This window comes from Diaporthe citri (assembly GCF_014595645.1).
Source record: "Diaporthe citri strain NFHF-8-4 chromosome Unknown scaffold_3, whole genome shotgun sequence".
NCBI lineage: Eukaryota > Fungi > Ascomycota > Sordariomycetes > Diaporthales > Diaporthaceae > Diaporthe > Diaporthe citri.
The window spans coordinates 3,877,242-3,901,755 of record NW_025064848.1 but is presented as its reverse complement, the minus strand read 5'-3'; the positions used below and the strand labels follow the sequence as shown (position 1 = coordinate 3,901,755).

Sequence of the window (24,514 nt, the reverse complement as noted above, 5' to 3'; positions counted from 1 at the left end):
CCTCGCCTTGGGCACGTAGCGTGGGGACAAGGGCGAGGCTGCCAGGGTCCGGGGGGTGAGCAAGAATGCGACGTTGAGCAAGCCAGGGTAAGGATTGAGGGGTATCCACCGCGGGCCCCGAGGAAGAGGGTGTGCCTCCATGCACCTGTTCACTATCACCGCGAGCTGCAGGTCCACTGTTCATTGTTCATTGTTCGCGGGTGTGGCTGCTGGGGAGGAGGAGGTGGTGGCCTCAATTGGGGCTGGCAGACTGCTGTCTTCCTGTCTGTCTGTGTCTCCGTCCGTCCACCAGTCAACTGCATGCCGACCCTCAGGGTCACAATCTTCCCCAGCTTTTGAGCTGTCTCCTAGAGAGATGGGTGACACAACTTCCTCGCGAACACAGTGAACACAGGACGGGGTCCAACAAGCTCGCATGCTGCATAAGCTGTGGCTTGCGTGGGGTTAGCATGGGGAGGGAGGGAAGAGAAAGACGGCAATACGGGAGGATTTGCTTCGGCTAGCACTGCATGACTCTCTGCTCGACGCTTCCCCTCATCTTGTGCTCCCTGACCATATTACTGCATGGGTCTCACAGTGGCCACAAGCAGACAGTGGCCGAACGGCCCAAGGTGTGCGCGGGCCGCTGGCGAGCGCGGGAAAAGAAGGGTCTCGATCGTCGCATCATGGGGGGCCGCGAAAAGAGAAGACGGCCGACTAGACCACTCGGTCGTCCCCCATGTTCGCCTTCTTTTTCCCTGCTTGTCCTCGGAAAGCCTAGATTCGGCCTGCCGTGGATCTCCCTTCTCCTCTTGGGAATGCCCACAGCGGCCCCTGGTCGAGCAAGATTTTGCCTTTGTGGGAACCGTCCAGGTCCGCCATTCGTCTCTCTCCGTGTGAGACGGGCTCGCCCGGGAGCTGTGTCCAGGGAATGGAGACCAGGCGATCTGCCTCATTCCCGCTCCTTGCTCCTCACACGTCCAATGGACTCGATGCTCGGCATACATCGTGACCACGCCTCGGGGCCACATGACCTGTGTAACGCCGTTTCTGTGGCTCGCGACGAGAGCTGAAGCTGGGTGCCAGATAACGGGTCGCCGAGGTCACCCCAGCAGGCCCGTCTGCCTGGCAGGCCTGTCTGTCCAGCTGCAGACCAGACATGGGGGAATGACGCTATCTGCGGCCAATCTGCAGGCCATGTACTGCGGTAGGGCTCGAGCTTCACCTTGGTCAAGCCTCACTTTTGGGGGACCTGGTCGATAACCCACAGTTGGCAAATTATGCAGGTGTCACTCGGTCCGCTTCCGCAAGGAACTCTGGGTGCAAGCTGCATATGCGAGGGGCTTATCACACAGCATCACTTCTTTCATTAATCAATGCCTGCGGGACTGCTTGCCTTCTGCAAAGCATACTGAATGGAGACGAACATCTCCTTGGCCATCTATCATCAGACTCGGTACCAGCCGCACGAAATCTGCTCGTGTCGTTTTGGGAGAGCTGTTCGGGGCACAGTGGCAATCCTTTTCCTCCTCTTGGTGGAACTGGAAGAAGAGAGTGTGTGTGTACGTGGCTGTTGGCGAGCAAGCTTGGGATTTCGATTTCTCCCGTCACCCAGCCCGCGATTGCCACATTGTCCCACATTTAATATGCAGGCTTCCTGCTCACTGCACGATGCAATCGTGAAATCGTGAATCAAGCCGTCGACCGCTTCACTGCATGTCAGGTCGGCCCAGCCACCAGGCGCCCAGAGCACGATGACGAGCACCGAAACCCCCACCTCAGCTCGCGTTGTTCCGCAGCTCACCGACAATCCGATCCATTCGAGAAAACTTCAGTCATGTCGTACATGGTGTAAGACCTTGATTCACCTTGGGCACCTTTGCCTGCTTTCGTGCCCGAACCCACGGGGACCAGAACGGTGTCGTTGTCTCGGGCGGGCACCGACCCACGTTTCGCTTCGGCCCTGTGCTTGCGTACGGCGATGGCGGTCAGATTTGGATCGTATTTTGTCTCCGGCATTTGGCCATCTGTAATCGGCGGCCCACAAAGCCACATGACAACCAGAGCTCCTGGAGAAACTGTTCCCACCAGAGGCCGCAAAATGAATTTTTTCTTGTCCCCCTTGCACGACTCCGCACGAAGTTTTCATCGATCTGCTTGTCCGGCCTGTGAGACCGGTGAGGACCGATCCTTCCTCACAAAAAAGTTGACAGGACCCACCCAGCCGAGTGATAGATTCACTCCCATTCTGAATGAGGAAAGTGGACTGGTTCGCTGCGAACCCACACCATCAAGTTGCTTGCTGGCACACAGAGGCCTGTTGTGCAGATGTATGCAGCGAATGCCCACAATGAAGGCGACGTAGACACCTATTGTGGCCATGAGGGTCTTTGGGAGGGCCTCACATGATGATGACAGAATGCGAGGCCAATGAGCCTAGCCGGATCGTGGTGTGTGGTTGACTCAGAGGGACACACCAGCCGTTGCGCGTTTGATGACAGTCCACTCCTGATTGATGAAAACCCACTCCCACGCAGAGGAACAGGTTCAATCAAAATGGCAGGCGAGGGTTCCCGCGGCTGCACTAAAACGATGCAATTGATGCAAATCCACATCCGGTAAGATCGTCTGCCAGGCCTGACGGTTTGGGATGATTGTAGGCCCACGACAGCTCTTGCCCGTCGCCACCCTTGGTCCTTTACAGAAGGTGTGTGTGCATACTTCCTTGTGGCTGTCGGTAGGGTCGCTTCAAGGGATATGAGCAGTCTCGTAGACAAGATTGCTGACCATGGGATATGAGGCCCCTTGAACACCAATATCTCCAAGGACATATCTCGCTTCATCGCCTAGCACTGCATGGTGCGCATTGACCCACGGTTTTGGGCATGAAGCAACCCCGGATCCCGCGTAATGGGGACGCAGCAATGATCTCCAGATGGCCCGAGTGGGAAGCCGGGAACCGTAACCACGGTTGATGCTAGATTCCAGTCTGGCGTCGCAGTCCTATGGAAGTACTGGGAGACTAGACTGTTGGGAACTGCACCTTCTCAAAAGCCTCACAGGAGGTGGCTCTGGAGCCCCCAGGTGTTTCCTTGCGCGGGAGAGTTCATGCAGCAACAATGGGGATCTGGGGCATCGTGAAGGTTCGTGGATGGCATTCGCTCTTCCGGGAATTGACCAAGGCTCGAGCATGATTCATGGCCTGAAGACTGATTGCTTTGTCATGACTTGGATCCGACGAGATAGCGTTCCGCTCCCACATTGCGAGCTCGCTCTTGGCTGCTGACGAAGATGGACTGGATTTCTTGAATGGATGGAAAATGCATTAGCCTAGCCGAATGACAAGGCGACGACACCATCTCCGGGATCTTCCCCAAGATAACGCCTGATCGAGACCACGGAAGCTGCAAGGCTGGTCCTGGACATCACGCATCACATCAACTATTGGCTGACAATTCCAGAATCAGAGACGCGTATACGAGTACACCCCCTCCGAAAAGGGGAAAAAAAGAAGTTTGCCATAAATGAAGCTGGTGATAGGAAGGCCAGATGTCTGAGCGCTCATCAATGCTGAAGCTTGGGCTGTTGGGACGACATCTCGCATTCCTTCGTAATCAAACTCAACCATCGGATCAGGGCAGGAGTGTGGTTGCAATTGGGGAGTGACGCGGACGTCATACATACACAACAGCAGCCGACACTCGTGCCAGCCCAAGGAAGCCCCCTATGAATCCCCATGGGTCGAGGACGAGGCCAAGGACGGGACCGAGGGCGAGCAAATGTTGATGGTTTCTTCGGGTGTGAAGCTCCTCTGCCGACATTCCGGCTTGAAAGACGGTTGTGAGGTGACAGAGAGAGACCCGATGTGGATATATGCGATATTGTCCTATGGGCCAGGGTCTCATTTGCTGCTGACCGGTGTGGGTGGTGAGGGTCTAACGTGAGTTCCCGAGTGCGAATTAGACAGAGTGCACAGCTTCTGTGGGCTTGGGACTTGGACGATGAAGCCTATCACGGCATCTGGCCTAAGACCATGAGCGAAGATCTGCCCAGGCGAGCGCGGCGAGTGGATGGCAGGCGAGTCAAGGATGGGGCTTGAATGCGATCAGCCCAAAGAAAATCTCGGGTTCGTCCAGGCCCCAGAGCCGGAGGTAACGTGGGAGAAGTTGGGCCGTGGGAAAGGGCAAGCTTTCCCGCATGTTGCGGCATGGAAGGATAAATGGTGGGCCAGCAGGCCGTATCGAGGACCAGGGTGGAGGCCACTGCTCAGAAGGGGACCAGGCGAGATGGCTGAGTAAGAGGCTGCGGCCCGAAATTGTTAGCGGAGCATGTCGAGGCCGAAAGCTTCTTGTCGCCGTGACGCCATAGGCGACTCACGCGGCGGTTGCGCTTGTCGTGCGAGCCAAGGCCAGCTCGAATTGGCCGTGTAAAAATAGCATGCGCGGATGTCGAGCTGCCGGGTTGCAGCGATCGATCAATAGCTCGAGCACAAGCGCCGATGGAGGGCGGCTGGGTGAGCAGGAGAAGCCTGGGGAACCGTCGATTCTCGTCGTCCTGGCAGTCTGTCAGTTCTGCGTGCCAAAATTAGACCAAGGACGGGTCCCCTGGCTGTTGAACGCTTGTTTAGCGCGCGCAAGCATCGCATCACAGGCGCGTACTGTGCAGCTGGACCTTGGAGACAGGGGGGATGCTCTGGGACTTTGGTACTTGGGTCTTCATCAGCCGATGGGGAGGGGCGCACGTGCCACAGCGGAAGGAGCCACCAGCGGCCCTACTGTCGCGAAGTCGTGCAGTCCTTCCGCGATGGGTGCAGGCCAGTGCAGCCATGCGCCCCTGGTCCCTGAGCCTGAGCCTGACCCCTGGCCCCTACTTCCCGCGGAGTGGGGCTCTTGCGCTTTCGTCCCATGGGATGCGGGCCCGTGCTTCCTGTCTGCAGGTCGCTTCTGCACGGCCATTGGCCCAGAGGCTTGCCGGCTGCGGAGAAGGTTGCTGTGCATGCCTGTGCCGCTCGAGCCAATCCGATCTAAGAACGGCCCGAAGCTACTAGCGCGGCCCACCCCAGCGTTACATCGACCTGCCTGCGGTATGCAGCTCCCACAGCTCGTCACTTCGTCTCGTCCAATCCTCCTCCATCTCGCACCCTCCCCATGCAACCCTCGACACCCGCGACACCACCAGCCCGACACCAAGTGCAACCCCATTGTGCCCCCCCTTGGCCCGTCCAGCCCCCCTTCCCAATTCAGCATGCACCGTGCGCGCAGCTGCATTGTGCATGGAAGCTGACCACCCGCCTCGACCCAAGCCCAAGCCCGACCTCAACCAACCGACAGCTCCTCACCGGTGTGCTGCACGCCTACCCTGACGTCGTGCAACGCTGTCCGTCCTCACCCTGCCTCTTGCCATCTGAGCGGCATAGCGCGCTACAGCCGTCTCCCACCTCCCAGCCGAGCATTGCTTGCAGAAATCACTGTCAGACGAGTAGTCGTCCAGTAACACGAGTGTTACTCGATCACACGGCAACAATACCTCCGGCCCACGCCTCTATCCGTCGTGCCTCTCCACGAAATTCGCTCCATGCCACGCCCGAGGACGGCCTGTGAGCTGGGTACCTCGCAGGGATCGCCGTCGTCCCCCACCCCCGATCCTTCTTGTCCTGCCACGAGTCGCGGCCACGCTCCACGCAGAGGAACGTAGTAGTTGGTGCTGTCTGCTTCTGCCGCACGGTACATACCGTATCAGCCGTCCTAGCTATCGTCAACCAGATCATGGTCCAATGTCCCCCCGACTGGGTTGCTCCTGGCCGGTGCGGTCCCAACTGGCCCTCGGCCCACCACGGATGGGGTTTTCCATGATAGAAGGATACAGAACATATCAAAGAATAGATACTGTACAGTCTTCAGCCCGGACTCTATCCTACGTCGACATGGATCAGTCCACCATCACGGCTTGGATCGAGAACGCTTGGAGGAAATCAAGCATACCTTGCAATACTTCCTAGCTGCCAACAGACCTTTCCGGACGGGCTCCATCCTACCCTGGCCCCAGCGGATGCAACCACATCGCTCAACGGGCTGCTCATCTCAAGCTAGCTTGGACCCATCATTGCGCGTTGGGGTCGGGGAAGCTATGGGTTGCTGCATCTGCATTCGTGCAATCTAAGATGTGGGTGGCCTAGGGGTAAACGGGAAGATGATCATCAGATGAGAGTCGAGTCCGCTCCCACGCCTGCCATGCTCGCCGTCCACTACCCCTCCGAGACATACGCTACAGATTTTTCAGCCACAAATGCGTCCTCGAGAGTGTGCTATTGATCTCCCCCCCTGGCCAGTGAGACCCGGCACACTCAACAACAGCCGGTTATGTGGTGCTGAGGAATTAACCTGCGGGGCATCGATGTCAAACTTTCGGCAAAGTCCCGCTTCAACTTGTCTGCCACACGGCAGTAGTCTACATGATCACGACTGCGCTGTACAGTGTCATGACCACCGCCCCCAGGTGGTACGTCGTGACCTAAACTCCATCCCAATCGACAGGTCGCTATATTCCTACGCAGCAAGGCGCGGCCATGGTTCAATGCATGCGTACGGCCGAGCTGCCCGGTGCTGGCCATTTTCAGACCACCATTTGGGGTCGTGCGCCAAATCTTGCGGGATCAGATCTGCAAGGCAACCAGGATCCAGGCAAGCCATGTATGCATGGCAATGGGCGACCGTCGTTAGCTTCCTTGCGGGCTGCATGATCTCTGCACAGTTGCGCCAATAGGTGGGATTACACGGGCAACCATCAGGCCAGAGCTGCCTCTTTAGTCGCGCAACTGCATCGGCCGGCATCGCGAGCGGTACAATACCCTTGTGCCCTTGTCCTCGTCCTCCTACCAGAGCTCGACAACGCCATCTCTGGGTGGGGCAGATGCTGGCTCCCACATCCGAGTGAGACCTTCTGGGCGACCGCTCATTGGCAACAATAAGCGCAGGACCCATATTGACGTGTGAGCACATGAGGGGGAGAAGGTCACTTCCCGCCCATTGCGCTATGCCCAGGTACCTGGGCCCTGCACAGAAGCCTGGCCAGTTGCGTGCCCTACCTGCTTTTCCGTGGTAGGGCGAGGAAATGTGGCCCAAAGATAGGAAAGCGTGTCATCGTGCTGGCAGTTCCAAAATTAGAATCTCACTCAACCCGCAAAACCAGCAGCGGTTCACGGCCGTCGAGATGGCGGCCACGATATAAGTCTTTTGAGCCATCCAACACAGGCCCTGCGATATTTTGTTTCTCTCTTGTTCAAGGTCTATGGGTTATTAGGTGTCGTCCAGTTAGAGTCTTTGTCTTCTCTTTTAATATCCCCCCTCACGGTCTATCAGCACACGGTCAACATCGGCTTTCCTTTTTTCGAAACAAATCCAGTCAACAGCAAGCCGGCCTTGCTCGCAACCAGTCAATCATTCACATACCAAACCAAACAATCGGACGAAAATCGCCGTGTCAAATTCTTAATACTAGTATCTGGCTCCGGAGAGACTGGGGCTTTGGTTTTTCTTCGGCACAACAACCCCGAACTGGCCCGTCGAGCTTGCCTTGCGTGAGAAGCGAGTGCGGATTGCGAGCTTCTGGACTTCGACAAGGACTTGGGAGACCCCGGCTTGTGACCCTCCCGCTTTCGCTCGGCCCAGAAGATCAACCAGGTCGACAGTCCACACCCACCCCCCCCCCAGCCACCCCTACCCTCTTTACTCCCACGCCCCCTGACCGGGTACCCCTGGAGATTGCCTCTGCACGCAAGGTACCTGCCTTGAATAGGTCCGAGGATACAAATGTCAACACAACCCCCCAACGGTCACCACCACCGAGAGGAACTCATGAGAGCATCGCAAGCCAACATGGCCGTCGCACAGCCAACAAAGACCAAGTCGGCCTCCAAGGCTACCAACAATGCCACCTCGAAACAAAAGGCACAGATGCATCGTCGCTCCAGAACAGGTTTGTGCCGTTTTCCTCATGTGCTCCCACTCACTGCTCGCTCTGCTGGACTTACACCAGCGCCGCTTTCCCTTCCTGGCCTGCCGTCTTGGTCGCCTGCCCACCCCTTCCGTCCTCACTCTGCAATTTGGGGGCTCCAACTGTTGGCCATCACACTCAGAATTCAATGGCTAACATAATTATTTCTTGGAGGCTGCTACACTTGCAGACTGCGACGGAAGAAATGCGACGAAGGCACCCCCATGTGCTCGGCGTGCAAGCATCTCGGTCTCGTCTGCGAATACAAGCGACCCATGTGGTGGAGCAACAACGATGCACGAAGAAAACACAAGGACGACATCAAGATGATCATCAAGAGGAAGAAGCTGTCCGAGAAGGCCTCGCACTCTCATTCTCACACAATCCAGACCTCGATGCCTTCACCACCCGGCCTGTCACATTCACTCCCCACATCGGCCACCTTCTCCGATCCCCTTGATCGTACAAGGTCTCAGTCGATTGATTCTCAGTTCGCCTTCGACTTCAACAGCCCACCACAAGTCACCGAGCCATTTGCATACAACACGCAGATGCACCCGGATTTTGTGTTCAGTGGCATGTCTCCCTACGCGCCTTACGAGGTCGACGTCAAGACAGAGCGGCAAATGTTTGTCAACGACGTTCCCACCCTGAGGGAAACCTCGACATCGACGTTCAGCACCTACACCACTCCCCCACCGCCCGGTACCATGCTCCCTTCATCATTTCCCATCGACGGGGAGTGGACCGAGCAGGTCAACTTTGAACGAAGGGAGTCGTTGGCTGAGGAGACTCTGAATTGCAACTTCTTCGATTTCGCCCACGGCCCTGCAATGGACACAAGACAAGTTGCCATCGAGCTTGATGAAAGCGACCAGAGACTCCTCGATCACTTCATCCAGTTTGTGCTGCCTACCTTGTTTCCTGTCCTGGAGTCAAATCAGCATGGGTCCGTTGGCTCGGATCTCATCTTGCCCGCTCTGCAGAGCAACAAGGGCTACCTGCACTGCTGCTTAAGCATCGCAGCGCAGCACTACAAAGCCATGATGACCCAAAACGGCGATGTCGACACCGATATGCTGCAGCAGATTGACAGCGATATCATGCGCCACAGGTACTCGACCATTTCCTCCCTTTGCGACGCCCTCAACAAGGATGAGGACCACCAGGAAATCCTTGACGCCGCTTTGGGCCTCATCTTTTTCCAATGCTGTGTCGGCCGTTTTGACGACGCGCTCCCCGACATTGCCTGGCACCAGCACTTCCAAGCTGCCATCTCGCTTGTGCAGAAACTCGACCTACCCCACATGGTCTCCGACGAGCACCACCCCCTCTCCCAGACACCCTTCAGCATGACACTCACCGCGTGGATTGACGTGCTTGGCGCGACCATGATGGGCCGTGCGCCCACCTTTGCCCACACTTACCGCGAGAAGCACTTGTCCCAGGTAAACCACTCACTCGGTCTCCGCGAGCTCATGGGCTGCGAGGATCGCGTCATGTACCTCATCAGTGAGATTGCCTGCCTTGAAGCGCTCAAGCGCGATGGCATGGACGATATTACGCTGTGCCAACACGTCCATGTCCTTGGTGACCAGATCGGTTTCACGGAGATGGGCGAGACTGGTCCCAAGATGCCCTTCAACGCCAACGGCACGCTGAGCCCTAAGCAGCTGTCCAAGAACATGACACAGGCTTTCCGCCTCACAGCGCGCATCTACCTGTGCAGTCTTGTGCCTGGATTCAACCCATCCCAGCCTAGCTGCATCGACCTCGTTGAGCGTCTGACGAACGTCCTGCAGCACATCCCGTCCGGGCCAGGTGGCTTTGACCGTTCCCTGGTTTGGGTCTACCTGCTCGGCGGATCTATGAGTGGCGTAGGATCGACGTTCCGAACGTTCTTCGAAGACCGTGTCGCCCAGCTTGGCGACCAGGCTGACTACGGCTCATTTGGCCGCGTGGCTTCCTTGCTCCGCGAGGTGTGGGCCCGTAACGCTGGTCTTGCTTGCTCGCCGAGCACCGCGACAAGCGCAGCGGCTGGCATCAAGCCTGAGGAACCGCAGCAGCAGGGACAGCAGGCGTTTGTCCACTGGAGGGACGTGATGCAGATGAAGGGCTGGGATTTCCTGCTCATCTAGATGATGCTGCGAAGGGATACCCTGACATCTGTGCCTGCGCCTGCTTCAATCTATCGCTTGTCCCTGTTCCTGACGGTGGTGACTGGAGCGATGCAGGGTATCGCTCCATTATCGACACACGAAAAGACGAAACTGAAAAGAACACGCACACATACCCATTTATATTTCAACTTATACCCCCTTTTTATTTGAGATTTGACCAAAGACCCTAGAGGCTGCCGCAAGGCAAAATTGAGATGAGTGGACTTCATCAACGATACCTAACTTCTTGGACGACGCTGGACCTTCAATGGACGACCGCAGCTGGACTGGAAAGCTGCGCTTTTATTTTTGGATTGTTTTGAACGATGATACGGATAGGCGACGGCACGGGTTGCAAGCGAGATGTTGACAGGCGAACAGTGCCTTTGGGCTTGATGCGATGGATGATAAGACGAACTTGCTTGTTGTTATTTCCAGCTTTTCCCGTGGTTGTTCGTCATCAATTGGCTTTCCTCTCGGTATACCAAAGCATCATATGGGGCCAGGAGTTTTTTGCTGTATGCTTTCGACGTATCGGGATCGCTGGTGTTTCCTGGGATACCAATCCAGTTGTTTGGAACAACTTATTGGGGCATTTGGAATTGTGTCTGGGAAAAGACAAAGAGATGGTCAGGATATACAGGCGAGCGCGCCGCTTCCTCCTCTCTTCTTGGGAGTCGCCCGACCTTTAACCTGGGGGCAAATGTGTAATTAAGTCGATAAATACTCTCCCAAACAAAGAGCAGAACCAAAACATTTGAATCAAACCACTGCTGAGAAGCCGTCTATTGGGGACCTGATAAGTAGACTTGAAACCATCCTGGGCTCTGAGGGCGGTTACTGTCGTTGCCACGGAAGCGCACAGCGAAAAAAGAATGGGGTGTCGAACTTTTTTCTGGCCCTTCTAGACGCGCGCGAGGGACCACGGGCTGAGCTCTGAAGCCATCGCGGCCAGTCAGCATCGAAAACCGGGCTGGCGGCAAGGAGATGAGTTACGTAGAAAGCCCCCCGTCCGCCCTCCATCCCCTGGGCCGGCGTGCCGCCGACTTTGAAATAGGGATGCTCTCATATGGGATTGACGCTTTACTTATCTCTAGCTCATACTATTCTGAGTTTCATGTAAATTTTCAAAAATTACTTCATTGATTGAAGCCCGGCTGCGGGCAATCAATCTGCACATCTTGTGTCAAGACTGCGTGATGTCCTGGCCGAGGCGGTTACGAGCAATTTTCACGAGTGTCGCGGAGGCGGCCACAGGCGGTCGAGTCGCGTGGCCATCTTACTTGCTCGAGACACGACTTCTCTCGTCAGCACTTGGGTACGGAAGGGAGCCAACCGGCTACACAGTTCTCACATCATCATCTTCACAAAATCCTCAATTCATCAACGTTGACAGTACTATCTGAGCATAAGCATTCGTCCCACTTACACAGACCCTAACCCTTGCAGCTTGAGAGGAATCAGCACCCTCCCTCCCCCGGCGCTGAAGAAAACGAATCAGTGGGGGCGTACGGCGCTGGCCGTGCTTAGGCACAGAGGTGGCTTGAAACAAAAGCCCCTCCCCAGGATGGGACCCAGCCACGGCAGACAGGGCAAAACCTGCTTCTCCATTTACCAACGTCCAGTCATCCGACTGAGGTGGCAGCCCATGTGACCGCTTCTCCTCTCCTGCAACGACAGCATTCCAGTCATCCCAGGCCACGTCAAGAGGAGGAGCCATCCATTCGCCCCGTCTCCTCCATTCGCATTCGCAGCAAGGCGGAACCGTGACGATGGTGAGGCACAGAGGAGAAGGAAAAAAAAAAAAGAGTCATCGTCACGAGCAAGGGAGGGGGCAGGGGAGCGAGAGAGAAAAAACCTTGGTCATTGGCAAGCGAAGCGGACACCAGCCGATCAATGTGGCTTCGCGTCTGATTTTTTGGGTTCTTGATAGACCTACTCCCTCCCATGTGACCTCGGTGCGCTACTACTGTAATCTACGTGTTGAGTTTCACGATGGGTTCACCGATGATTTGGCCCGTGGCGACGAGTCGGTGAGGAGCTTTCGCCGCCGGCCCCAGTTGCGGGTACCGGCGAAGGCGTTGACTGTTCCAAGGTTGTGGCTTGGTCCCTCTCTCTGGGTTCCTAAAGGATGAGCGGATAAGTAGCTCGGGGCGATCGTCGGAGCGAAGGGATGGAGGGGCAAGGGACAAGGGCATTGTCCGTCGAAACCCTGACGAGCTGAATTACGAGGAATTCGGGATCCCGTGGATGGCATTCTTTGCATGTCTTGCAAATCCCGCCCAGTATCGGCAGGGCCTGAATGGTTCGCTCGACCCTCGACAGGCCGGGACAGGGATGCGGGCGGGTTTGAAAGGAAGACCGGCCTCGAGCTTGTTCTGGACCGAGGGATGGTCACCTGGAGAGGGAGGGACGGGATCGTCGAAGGCTTTTCTTGCTTCGGCCCAGGCGAATCACCCCAGCCCGTGCCGTGCCAGGCCCAGCCCGGTGCTACTGATTGATTGATAAGTTCGGGCGGGCCATTCACGGTGAGCGGTGTGCCACGCCGTGGCTGCTCATGTGATCGCTCGTGTCTCGCGGGTTACCATCGGCCTGGCTGTGTCGAGACGATAATAGCTGACTGACCCTGGCTGATAGCAATCGCGGGAGGCCACATGAGGAAATCCATGAAGGCGCCGTGCAACGTTCCTTGAGGGCAGAGAATCCGAGTATCGGAATGTGCGTGACTGCGTGCACGTGTGTGCAAAAGGCCCAAGTTTCGCAGGGCCGATCTCGTCGGTCGCAGGCCTCCCTCTCTCACTCAGTCACTCAAGCTCATCGGTTTTCACGGCGTCTCCACATGTGGAGTGCGGGTGCCACTGACTGGGTACGGTGACGTGCAGTCAAGTGAGGTGCAGTTCGGAATCGTGCATGACTGCTGGTGCCAACACGAAAAGTTAGATAAGAAGATGGTCCTTCTTTTGCGACCACGTCGACATTCATGTGTCCGCTACGGAGCTGCACAAGGTGGGCAATGTGGCACAGCAGCAAAGCCGGCCATTTTGGACTTCTGGCTGTGTGTGCAGTAGGTACGTACCCAAGGTACCTGCAGGGTGTACACAACCCGCACTAGACACCGTTCTGGCCTGGGCTGATCTGAGACGGGCAGACCACCGCTTGAGCCGTGCGACCCCGGCCCTGTCTGTTGCTGTTCGTGCCTGGCCCTTGTCTCTGTTTGAATAAGCGCCAGCCAACCGTTTGCGGCTTTCTTTGACAGACCTCGACGGCTGACCAACCTCAGCTCTCGCTGCCCTCGCTGCCCGACCCAGGCCCAGACAGCTCTCAATTTCTACAGTTCCTGCATTATCAACGTGGGCCAGGCGCTTCTTCGTAGCCTCTCGTTCACGGCGTCTCGGCCACGTCGAAACGGCACTGCCCCGTACCGCGTCTCGCACCCGCGCGCTCGCCCACCCATACCCGCCAGCAAGAGGGACGACCTCGACCCCGGATGCGCCCCGGATGCCCGTTTGGCACCGCCGATGACATGTTTCCACCTTGCCCACCGCGCCCATCACGCTCTTCTGCATGCCCATCTTGCGTTGATCGTGTGCCCTGAGACATCCTAGGGGCTTCTAATTATGACATGGCGCCCCTCTCTGACTCCCCACACTGGCGGCTACACCACGGCCACTCGCCTTGACTGAGCATTGCCCTGCTGCCGCCAAGCACACCCTGTGCTTCGCCTTCGACTGGACGTGGAGGCCGCACGACGGGTCTCCTGCGTCTAAGTGCGTCTGCCTCATCCAAGCGGACAGGCCAGCAGTCGTCCTGTCATCTGGCGATGGATGGCCTGGGCGAGGTCTTTGTCACCTCAGCCGGCACGCACGGCGGTCGTCTTTGTCCACACACTCGGCTTGTTGGAACGTCATATCCGCATGGTTAGGCATGCTAAGGTCTGTATACGGACGCAACTTAGCCCCCGGGGCCTCGCTTTCTACTTCTCATTACACCGGCATTGTTCTCGATCTCATTTTCCCAAGTCTTTGTTTCCTCTGCTTTGCCGCCCGAGTCACAAGGGATTGTCATCTTGACTGCCTTTGAGAGCGACCTGAATCACACTGTTGATCATACTTCTTGTGCCTCTCGGCCCATAACCTTTCCAAAGAAAGGGCTTTGCTCTTTTGGCCTCCCCCCCCCCGTAATTCTCCACGTCAATCCCCTCTGCAACCGCCGACTATCTGGTGCTCCGCAACTCACGCATCACCCACCGCGCTACGCGCCGGGTCTTGAACACAACCGACATCTAGCAGCATTCCGCGAAACAACAATAAACACACAGTATCTTTGGGGACACACTCACATCAATGAAGAAACAAACGAAAAGCCCGGCGCTGTCCAAGGCGTCGGCACTTCTGCTCCTCTCCGCAATACCCTCCTTCGCCTCAGCCCTCTACATCCAAGTATCACCAGCAGAACTCTTCGGCCGCCAGGACTCAACATGCGGCGACTCGTCATACAAACAATGTACTACGGCCGGCCTTCCTGATGACTTCTGCTGCCCCTCCGACAATTCATGCATTGCACTCGCAGGCAAGACGACGGCACTCTGCTGCCCTGCTGGCAACGACTGCACAGCCGTCAGGCCCATCCCTTGCGACGTCAGCCTGCAGGACAAGAGCCTCCACCCGGAAAATGTAGTCATGACCAACGCACTGACGGGATCGCTTCCAAAGTGTGCCGGCATGTGCTGTCCCTTTGGGTACTCCTGTGATGGTGGCGGGAACTGCATCCAAAACTCCGACCAGAACGCAAAGCCAATAACGACCGGGGCGCAGTCATCGTCCACGACGGCGCCATCCACGGCCAAGAGCAGCGAGACAGTCGGTGTGACCACCGCACCGCAACAGTCGGCGTCCGCGACAGCCTCTGCAACCTCCTCTGGCTCTGACGCGGCTTCTGCGACTGCGACGGATTCCGATTCCGAGTCATCGTCCTCGTCGACAGCCGCCGCCGCCGCCGGGGAATCCGATAGCTCTTCGAGTGGACCCTCGGCTGGCTTGGTAGCCGGCGGTGTCGTGGGCGGTATCGCGGCTGCCGTCTTCCTGGGGATGTTGGTTTGGTTCTTCGTCAAGAGGGAAACCAAGCGCAAGAACGATGCCGAGAAAGAGCCCCCGCGATCGTCGCGCTCGTCCTCCTTCGGCAACATCATCAACAACCCGATGACGAACTCTCTGCGGGCCGGCGGGTGCCCGGTCATCTCGAAGCCCATTGTCGACGAAGGTGCGATGAGGAGCGACTTTGGGCGGAAAGTCAGCACGCGGACTGGATCCTTCCAAAGCGGCAGTGACGAGGACGCCGACTACGAGAGAGATTTCGGCACGATGGGTGAACTGGGCCGGCCCGTGAGCGACGTCGACATGACCGGCCTGCACTCGGTGCCCCGCTCACCCCCGAGGATAACGAACCCGAGGGCGGTGAGCTCCATGTATGGCGAGCAGGGCTACCTGGACCCGCACAACAGCGCGTACCAGGCACCGCTCAAGATGCCCTCGGCAAGGCAGTTCGGCGGCCAGGACAACAGGGTCAGCGTCGGCGCCGAGGACCGGGACGCCATGGGGTCGCCGATATCTGACTATGGTGGCCAGCCGGTGCAGCGGGATCCAAACGGGGCGTACATCGATGTCTTTGCTGACTCGAACGTGCCTCTGACGCCGCCGCAGCCGTCTCATGCTGGGGACAGGATGACTTCCTTTACGGACATAATGGACGAATCTCAGGGTAGGAGGAGGTAATGTGAAAGACTGCAGAGCGCACAAAGCATGCATGGAACGGCGTTGTATAATTTGGTTATGTCTTTTTGGGATGAGGGTGATGGTCATGGAAATAAAGAGATACCTGTCTTTTACGAGCATCTATTGCCAGCAAAGGCTACCACTTACAATTTTAACATATAAGAGTACATATACTTTTTTCAATTCTGGACACCTCATCTACATTGACTCCTCATTTCTGAACGTGACAACTGTATCATATGCATCGCGGTCGTTTAGCAAGTACCATCAATAAGACCAAGCGATTAAGGCGGGCACTGGTTGCACTGGAGTCTATTTTGATCTCTTCATTTGGGTGCTTTTGGGGTACTTCATACACTTGATATGTCACTGGCTTTTTGCATCACGAGCGACGGAGTTTCACAAGAGCCTCCACCGCTGCTGCTTCACTCGCTTCTATAATACAAGCCCCAGCATCATCAAGCCCTGTCGCTGCAAGCAAAGCAAGCATCTACTGAGGTCCACCCAACGTGCTCTCCGCAGCAGCGCCCGGGGCGGGCTCAGGCACCCGCCCAATGGCAGGGCCGGCGCCGACCTTTGGGGTCGTGCTCATCGGGCGGCTCGTGTCCATGCGGGACAGCTCCTGCACCCTGCCCCAGTCGATGATGTTCCACCAGTTCTGGACGAAGTCGGCCTTGCCGCCGACGCCGTAGTCCCACATCCAGACGTGCTCCCACGTGTTGACGCACAGCACGGGCACGACGGTGGTGCCCCCCGGCGGGATCCTGTTGAGCCTGACGTTGAGGTCGGAGGCGCCGCCGCTCCCGTGGATCGGCTCGCGCAGGTTGCCGACGTTCTGCCGGTCAAAGTACTCCTTGATGACGGCGCCGCCCTCCCTGGCGCCGCCGTGGTTGTTCATGTCGATGCCCTGGCTGCGCCAGTGGGCGGTCGGGTACGGGCTCCCCGCCTGGTACGTCGTGAGGACCTTGAAGGGTCGCGCGACGGCGCCGGGGCCGTCCATCTGCTGCACGAGCCAGACGAACCCCGGGCCGAACATGGCGTCGGCCGTCATGATGAGCTCGCGCCGCAGGCTCTCGAGGCTGCCGAAGGACCGCTCCAGGTAGGCCCGGAGGTCGTCCGACATGTGCTCGGTCTTGTCGGCGCCGCCGGTCTTGGACAGCCCGCTGAAGAAGAAGTGGTTGTTGTGCGCCATGGACGCGTAGTTGAAGGTGGCCGCCAGGTGCGGCTCGCGGGCCGTCGCGACGAGCGTCTCTTTGGTGCTCTTGTCGTCGAACGGGGTGCCTGGAGAAATGGCAGGAAGCCTGATCAGCCTGGTGATGTAGAGAATGGTGGGCTATGCCGCCCACAATGGCGTCGACAATGCCGCGATGGCTGCCACGACAGCGTGAGGTAAGGGATCATGGGGGCAATACCTGCTGTCATCTGGTTCAGCTTCTCCAGCACCCAGCCCTGGTAGTTGGTGTATGCGATATCGAAGCTCTCGGGCGACATCAGACCCGGAACGCCATCGCGCTCGAACCTGGCATCGTCGGTCAAGGGGGCGACCGTGTGCAGGCGCCGCGCCGGCGAGGCGTGTAGGGACCTCTGCTGTTGCTGCTGTTGTCTCGCGGGCACGACGAACGGTGACGACGGCGAGGGTCGGGGGGCTGCTGGGGACAGCCTCGCGGCGCCCGCCCTCCTTGGTATCCGTAATCTGGGCTTGAACATGGCTGTGTCGCGTGTGTGAGTCGACCTGCTGCTCCCCTACCGAAGAACAGTGTCGCGCGGTCAATCAGTCAATCGCCCAGGCTTGGATCATATGGAAGCTCCGAACTTTTTTGGAGCCGGCCCCTGCAGGTATGTTGGGTTACGTAATCAGTGATTGGATCTAATCAACGACCGCACCGAGGTAAAACCACATTAATCACCAGCAAAAGAGATCCTCATGATGATTGCTTTCGTTCGATTTTGAAACAATCAAAATTCTTCCTATAGTCCTGCACCAGTGGATCTGGGCTAATGGTCTGCCCTTCCTAAGGCCGATTATTGACCATGCACCTACGTGCTGTGATGAGGAAGACAGAGCACACCGGCCGCCTCTCATAACTCAGCGGTTTGTATCTGCTACTGAAGATGGGGGACTGGCATGTCGCGGAATGGCAGACTCGCACATCCACTGCCATTTCTTATGCAAATCATTGTCAGTGGTGGCAAATGTCCACATTTGCATGAGCATGTGGCTTGGCTGTGAGTTCCGAACCGTTTTGCTAGCACTTTGTATGCTCTAGAATGATGATCTGGCTGCCAATAAAAGCAGAAGAGGAAGACAAGCTCAAAATTGTAGCAGACTGTCGTCTGCACTCGCTTTGAATCACCCATGCTAGCATGGCGAGAGCTAGCACTGTTTATGGACAACTCATACAAGATCTATAATTACACGGACGGTGTACAAGGTGATATATGACACTGCCCTTGTTCATTATACATCAATATTTTTGGAACACGAAGACTGCACTGTAGCAGCAGCAGTGGATGTACAAATTACCCGCAAGGAACCATGCCAGACACCACGAAACATCGGCCAAAGATACCAACAGCTCAAGACGGCAACTCGCTCCTCGGTCTTTCGGACGGCGTCGAAGCCATCTCAGCCGGCAGAGGAGACTGCGCCGGCATCTCCTGAGGCACCATGCCCTCGTACATGGAGTGCTTTGGTGAGCCCCCCAGGTGGGACAGCTGTTGCCCCTGTGGAACCGGCGAGTAACCCGGCGCCGGGGCCATTTGGCTCGGATACCCGCTGCCACCAGGGCCATGTCCTTCACCGTTCGCGAGGCCGTTTGCGCCAGCCGTCTGCTGTCCCTGGTTCCTCCTGGACCCCCTCGTGAAGAACCAGATTGAGCCGGCGACGGCAACGGCGAGTGGGATCCCGACACCTAGGCCGACGCCGAGACCGATCGTGGTTGTGCTGCTGCTGCTGTTGTCGTCACTCCCACTTCCACCGGTCGAGGTCGCCGTTGGTGGAGCCGTTGGTGTTCCCGTTGCACTGGTGGTTTGAGACAAGGGCATCTGAGCGACGACAGTCGGGATCGAGTTGCCCAGGACGAAGAGATTGCTCGAGTTACTGCAGCACGCGTTGCCCGCGATTCCGTCACCCGGCTTGACACAACAGTAGTGGGTGCCCTCGTCGATACCGTCGCAAGGGCGGATGCCCGCTGAAGAACCCGGTGCGTCTATAGGAGTCATGCATGTTAGCCAAAACCCCACCTCGAAAAAGGGCGGTGATCGTTCTAGGCTTGGAAAACATTTCCTCTCTGTTGCGAGACTTACATCGTTCGCATCTCTTCAAGCACGCCGGATCTTCCCAAGTCTGATCCGTGCAGCCCACTCTTTGATAATCTGTCTTGTCGTTGTTCGTAGTCTTGCAGACACCGTTCGAATAGCAGACGGCTTCAGGTTGACAACAAGTCGTGTGGCCTGTCGTTTCGTTACTGCACCGAAACTGTGCAACTCAATGTTAACTCTTCCGGGTCCTGAAAAGAGAGATTGAGGAGCGGCCATTAACCGAAACTGCCCCGGCGATGCGGGCACTTTGGGTTATCCGATCTCTTTCACACAGCGTGATAGCCCGTAGAGCATAAGAAATGCTCTTTCCAATGTCGTACTTACGCTCACTGTGCTCACGGATCCATCGACATTGTAACAGGTGTTGCTATCGACAGCTGCAACCAGCGTCGTTACTGCAATGCAAAGAAGGGAGCGCATTTTTCATGAACTTCCAAGTTGACCAATCTTTCAACAAAGCTTTCGTGGCTAAAGAGCGAGCGGTTAATCAACAACTATTGCCGAACCGGCGTGGTGTCGGTCGCGATGCGATCAAAGACGGGCAAGCAGCGACTTCAGGTAGGAGAAAGAATAAGAGACAGGAGAATTCACCACCATCTGCGGGGGATGAGAACCAGGAAACCGATTTGCGGCTCTGCATACTGCGGTGAACCTCGTGCATATCCAGGAATAACTAACTCTATTGCAATGTTCCTAGGCAGCCATCCTGCGGAAAGAGTGTCAGTTCACTTGTGGTGCTGTTCCAAGGGCCCACAGTCATCCTCCTGGCGGCCAAGTCGCCTCGTTGCCAGAAATGTGGTCAACGGCTGCCATCCCTCGCAAGACGAGCCAATAATCTGAGGTTGCTCCTGGCCAATGGTCACATTCGTGAGTTACTTCCATGGATTGTGAAGTGATATAGAGCGCGAGATGCTGTCGAAGACTTTGTAAGCTGACTACAGCCCTTTTGAGGCAATGCTCAAATATTCTCCATTTTATTTCCGTCGATCGTGGCGATCCCTGAACTTGGCATAAGCCGTATCCCTTTAGCCACAATGCTGTGCGAGGACCATTGATCGTCGGTGGTGAGCGCAAGAGCCTGATGGAATTGGCCCAGATACTCAGGTCTTATTCAACAAGAGTAATATCGAGGGTCTTATGTCCCAGAACTCAAGCAAGAACGCATTCGTTGGTCCAGTGGCCCGAGACCACGGCGATCACCGCTTCTTGTCTTTCTCTTGCTGCGATAATAAGAGGTCGCGCATCGCAGCTCGTGCGTTCCTGCTGCCGCCCAGCTTGGGCCCCTTGAGGACCTCCTCTTGCTTCGCTCCCGGCCGAGCCGGCTGCGGCGCAGCCTTCCTCCGTTGCTGCCGTCTCTCAGACATTGCGTCCATGAACTCACGGCGGAATTGCTCCGCGATCTTCTCATCCGCAGCCTCGTCGAAGCCGGGCTCGCCGGTAGCCTCCGGCTGAGCAGGCACGTCGTACACATCAACTGCATTTGGGTTAGCTGAGCACGTCAAGTTGACCGGGACAGGGAGACTTACGTCTGTTCTCCCGCATGAGTTCTTCCACGAGCTGGTCACGTTTGATGTCGTCGCTGCCGCGCCTCTTGCGCCCACGCCAGGGCTTGCCATCCTTGCCGATTCTGGCTCGCTTCCTTGGGCCATCGTCATCGGCCTCGATGGCCTCGCCCGCAAGGCGCCTGCGCGCCTGTTCCGTCATGTTTGCGTTGCGCATCCGGACTTCATCGCCGAGATCAACCTCCTGTAGCTTGCCGTGCATAGTCGGCCGTTCTCCGAGTCGTTTGGTCGGATCTACGCTGGTCGAACCCGTAGGTTGCGAGGATTGTTGTTGTTGTAGGTTTTCTGCTTCAGTAGCTTTCTCGGCGGCGTGCCGTCTAGCCAACTCGGATTCTATATATTCCTCCCTACATGATCAGCCCATATCCAGGGTGGCGTGGGGTCAGCGAAGCGGATGGGGCAACCTACATATGCTTATTGACGAGCTCGCCGACAAGTCCTGCCTGCGGTGCAAAGCGTTTTGATATCCCATATTCCACGGAGTCTGGGCCATTTGGATCGTCTTTAAGAACCAGGCTCCGCTCCGTGCTCACTTCGTCCGAAACCTTGGACGAGTCTTCTGGTCGAAAACCGACTCCCTTAAGTCTTGCCTTACGAGCGTTGCGCAGACGCAGTGCTTCTGCCACCGATGACTCCTCGGTATCCGAATTTGTGTCGTGTGAACCACTAGGTTTTGCCTCGCCATTTTGGTCTGGGAGCGGTTGGGCAGCAGCCTGATGCGTCGCTTCGTCTGGTTTGGTCTCGGACTCCTCTGCACGCTGTCTGAAGTGCTTGCGCTTCTTGCTAGGTCGGAAGACAACCTGTGGTTCGGGGTTTTCGGGAGTTGGCGAGTCCATGTTGGCAAGGGGCTTTGGGAATACACCCGGAAGGGGTGTGATTGATTGTATGATTTGTAGCTGTTGGCTGTAGCGGTTGGGTGATGATGAGAAGTGAGTGGCTGAGACCTGGGGTGGTCCATTAAGCCGGGAGGCAGTCAAAATAAGCCCCCTTATCTTATCAGTGCAGTCCAATCCAGCTGCTTGGAGACCCTGGTTGTGATGTCACAGCATACCACTCCATATGGCATGGGTCAATAACCTCTATGGCTCATAACCCATACCCTCAGACGCTCCAGCGAACTCCAAATAATTGGCAAACTCTCAGAACAACAATCGCCACAATGACACGACGTGTAAGTCCATTAGTTGGCCAGCTCATAGCAAGCGAAATCAAAATCACAAAGTTGACCCTGTCAGGTGTACTTCGTCGCCCACGGAGGCATGGTCCAAGGTGTTGGATTCAGATACTTTGCCCGGAAGCAAGCAAATGCCCATGGAATCACTGGTTGGGTCCGCAACACCCCAAACAACAAGGCAAGTCAATTATAACGCTTCGTTTATGAGATCTTCGCGATTCTAATACAGCACCAAAGGTCGAAGGAGAGGCCCAAGGAAATGAGGACGTCCTCCAGACCTTCCTGAAGGACGTCGACACGGGTCCCCCTGGTTCCAAGGTCGTGAAGCTCGACACGGAGGACCGAGACGTATCAGAAGGCGAGACTGGCTTCGAAGTGCGACACTAGGTGTCTTCGATGGTGGATCGTACATGGCATAAATTAGGCGTTCAGAAACGGCCTGGAGATACGGACTGGCTTTCTACCAATGATATCTCTATAGAGGCTTACCTCGTCCACTGGACTGAGATTGCTCCATCATTGACTTGAGATCTCTCAGTGGATCCCTATTCTTCATCCATGGATTCGTCCCCGTCTCCCTCACCCTCGCCCTCCTCTTCCTCCTCGTCATCATCATCAGAGTCGCTCTCATCATTAGCAACACCAACAAGCCTCTCCTTGATCTCTTCGTCCGGCTTGACATCAGGGAGTTTGCTAGCAAATGCACGACGGACCGTTACATTCGTGCTGGTGTCCCAGATGTGCATTGTGCCTTTACTTCCAGCCACTGCTAATCGGAAAGCAACCTCTGGATCGGGCCCAAATGTCGTGGAGAAGACCTTTCCAACGTCAAGGTCACGAGACACCACCAGCGAAGGCCCCGAGGATGTGATATTCCAGAGCTTGACCGTCTTATCTGTAGACCCCGTCACCATGAAACCCGGTATTGCGCTGTTGAGGTCGAATGACGAAACAGACTGGTCGTGTGCCTGCAGCGTCCATACTGCTTTGCTCTTGACCGGGTCTGATGGCGGGTTCCTGACGTCGTAGTAGTGGACAACGCCATTCTCGGTAGAGACGAAGAAGAAGTTGGGGTCGTGCGGGTCCCACCGCACGTTCTCGACGTCGCTCTCAACACCCCACCTGGACGGCTTCGCATCCGGCGCCCGCATGTCCGCCGCGACGACGGTGCGGTCGTAGCTACCACTCAGGAGAACCGTGGACTCTACGGAATGCCATGCGAGGGAGCAGACCTTGTCGGTGTGGTAGGTGTAAGACTTGGCGCACTTTGCCGTGTGCAGATCCCACAGCTTGACGGTCTTGTCGGCGGAAGCGGAGGCAAGGAGATTTCTGTGTTTCCTGTTCGCTGCAAGCGACAGCACTGCGTCGACATGGTACTCGTCGTTGGCCTTCTTCGACTTCTTCTTTTTCTTCTTCTTTTTCTCGTCCTCCGGGTTACCTCCTTGTCCCAGGATAGCATTTGGGTACATGCAGTCCACTGTGTCAAGATCCCAGAGCTCGATATCGGGGTCCATGGTACCAACGGCGACAAAGTTGGCCGTTGCGTCCTTGTCGAGGCTCGACTTTCCGCAAGCAATGTCTAGCCACTCAACACACAGAGGTATGGCGGGGAGCATGATGTCGTGGTGTACATAGAGGTTGTCGGAATCATCTTCGTATACGTAGACCTCCAAATGTGCCAGCTCGTCCTCGACTTTCGCTGCGAGCACCAGGTTGTCTGTCGCAAGAATCTGTAGCTCTTCCCGCTCCTCGTTGTCGTCCACCTCGTCGGGTATCGTGATGTACGGGTCCGCCTTGTTGTTTTCGTAGTATGCGAGTGATTTGACGTTGCCAAACATGCCCATGCTCTGTGCGACTTCTATGTCCTCCTCTGGGTCGTCATCGTAATGCTCTAGGTCATATTCTTTCAGGTCGTCGTCGATCTCAATGCTGCGGTGTGGTTAGCAAAGAACAATGTGAGAGCCGGGTTTCAACGCATACTCATCCTTGATTTCGTCAGAGGGCTTCTTTGAGTCCTCTGTGTCCGAGCTGTCCTTTCCTTCCTTTGCTTTTGCCTCTTCGAGGTCGTCGTTCGCATCATCCAAGTTGAGCTTGGCCAGCGAGGCGATGCGCTCGAACTCTTCCTCGTCGAAGTCATACTTTTGTGGGAAAGGCGCCGCGAACCCTCGCGGTGCCCATGTTGCCGTCGTGATCATAGACATCCTGGGAAACGGACCACAAGAATGCGCAGCCTGTTTGCGACTGGTAGTAGAACAGTTTTGAGAGTTGACCGCAAATCTCGACTTTCTGGGGAAACTTTTTGGTAGAGGGGCTTATCGATAAGCCCACCCTTGCTCTCTAGCTACTAGGCATTGAGCTGATGATTTGGAGCAGCCGCACGTCTGTCTAGTGCTTCCCCAGACTTCACACGCTCGATAGCTTCGCGAATCCACCTGGACAGGTGGATAGTTGGAGGCCTCGAAATAAAAGAAGAAGCACTAGAATCGGGCCATCGCAGACACGGGTGACAGATGGCATTGCCTCATTAGAAGTAGCCCATGACACAACGACGATAAA

At 56.5% G+C, this 24,514-nt stretch overlaps 7 protein-coding genes across 7 annotated transcripts; 3 read left to right on the top strand and 4 right to left on the bottom strand.

The window, feature by feature from the left end:
- Positions 1 to 7,853: 7,853 nt before the first annotated feature.
- Positions 7,854 to 10,109, top strand: INS49_008654 (uncharacterized protein; the record flags this gene model as incomplete). The annotated part of the gene is made up of 2 exons (XM_043169393.1): positions 7,854 to 7,953; positions 8,146 to 10,109. The coding sequence occupies 2 exons, from the start codon at positions 7,854 to 7,856 to the stop codon at positions 10,107 to 10,109; spliced, it is 2,064 nt and encodes a 687-aa protein (XP_043027073.1).
- A 4,364-nt stretch (positions 10,110 to 14,473) lies between these two features.
- INS49_008653 (uncharacterized protein) lies at positions 14,474 to 15,901 on the top strand (the record flags this gene model as incomplete). Its single annotated transcript, XM_043169392.1, has 1 exon — positions 14,474 to 15,901. The coding sequence occupies one exon, from the start codon at positions 14,474 to 14,476 to the stop codon at positions 15,899 to 15,901; it is 1,428 nt and encodes a 475-aa protein (XP_043027072.1).
- Positions 15,902 to 16,391: 490 nt separating this feature from the next.
- Positions 16,392 to 17,608, bottom strand: INS49_008652 (uncharacterized protein; the record flags this gene model as incomplete). The annotated part of the gene is made up of 2 exons (XM_043169391.1): positions 16,392 to 17,182; positions 17,248 to 17,608. The coding sequence occupies 2 exons, from the start codon at positions 17,606 to 17,608 to the stop codon at positions 16,392 to 16,394; spliced, it is 1,152 nt and encodes a 383-aa protein (XP_043027071.1).
- An 870-nt stretch (positions 17,609 to 18,478) lies between these two features.
- INS49_008651 (uncharacterized protein) lies at positions 18,479 to 19,642 on the bottom strand (the record flags this gene model as incomplete). The annotated part of the gene is made up of 3 exons (XM_043169390.1): positions 18,479 to 19,110; positions 19,208 to 19,379; positions 19,547 to 19,642. 3 exons carry the CDS (start codon positions 19,640 to 19,642, stop codon positions 18,479 to 18,481), a joined length of 900 nt encoding a protein of 299 aa, XP_043027070.1.
- Positions 19,643 to 20,418: 776 nt separating this feature from the next.
- On the bottom strand, positions 20,419 to 21,620 carry INS49_008650 (uncharacterized protein; the record flags this gene model as incomplete). The annotated part of the gene is made up of 3 exons (XM_043169389.1): positions 20,419 to 20,696; positions 20,749 to 21,131; positions 21,193 to 21,620. 3 exons carry the CDS (start codon positions 21,618 to 21,620, stop codon positions 20,419 to 20,421), a joined length of 1,089 nt encoding a protein of 362 aa, XP_043027069.1.
- Positions 21,621 to 21,943: 323 nt separating this feature from the next.
- Positions 21,944 to 22,345, top strand: INS49_008649 (uncharacterized protein; the record flags this gene model as incomplete). Its single annotated transcript, XM_043169388.1, has 3 exons — positions 21,944 to 21,955; positions 22,020 to 22,112; positions 22,196 to 22,345. 3 exons carry the CDS (start codon positions 21,944 to 21,946, stop codon positions 22,343 to 22,345), a joined length of 255 nt encoding a protein of 84 aa, XP_043027068.1.
- Positions 22,346 to 22,503: 158 nt separating this feature from the next.
- Positions 22,504 to 24,159, bottom strand: INS49_008648 (uncharacterized protein; the record flags this gene model as incomplete). Its single annotated transcript, XM_043169387.1, has 2 exons — positions 22,504 to 23,887; positions 23,939 to 24,159. The coding sequence occupies 2 exons, from the start codon at positions 24,157 to 24,159 to the stop codon at positions 22,504 to 22,506; spliced, it is 1,605 nt and encodes a 534-aa protein (XP_043027067.1).
- Between the last annotated feature and the right edge of the window lie 355 nt (positions 24,160 to 24,514).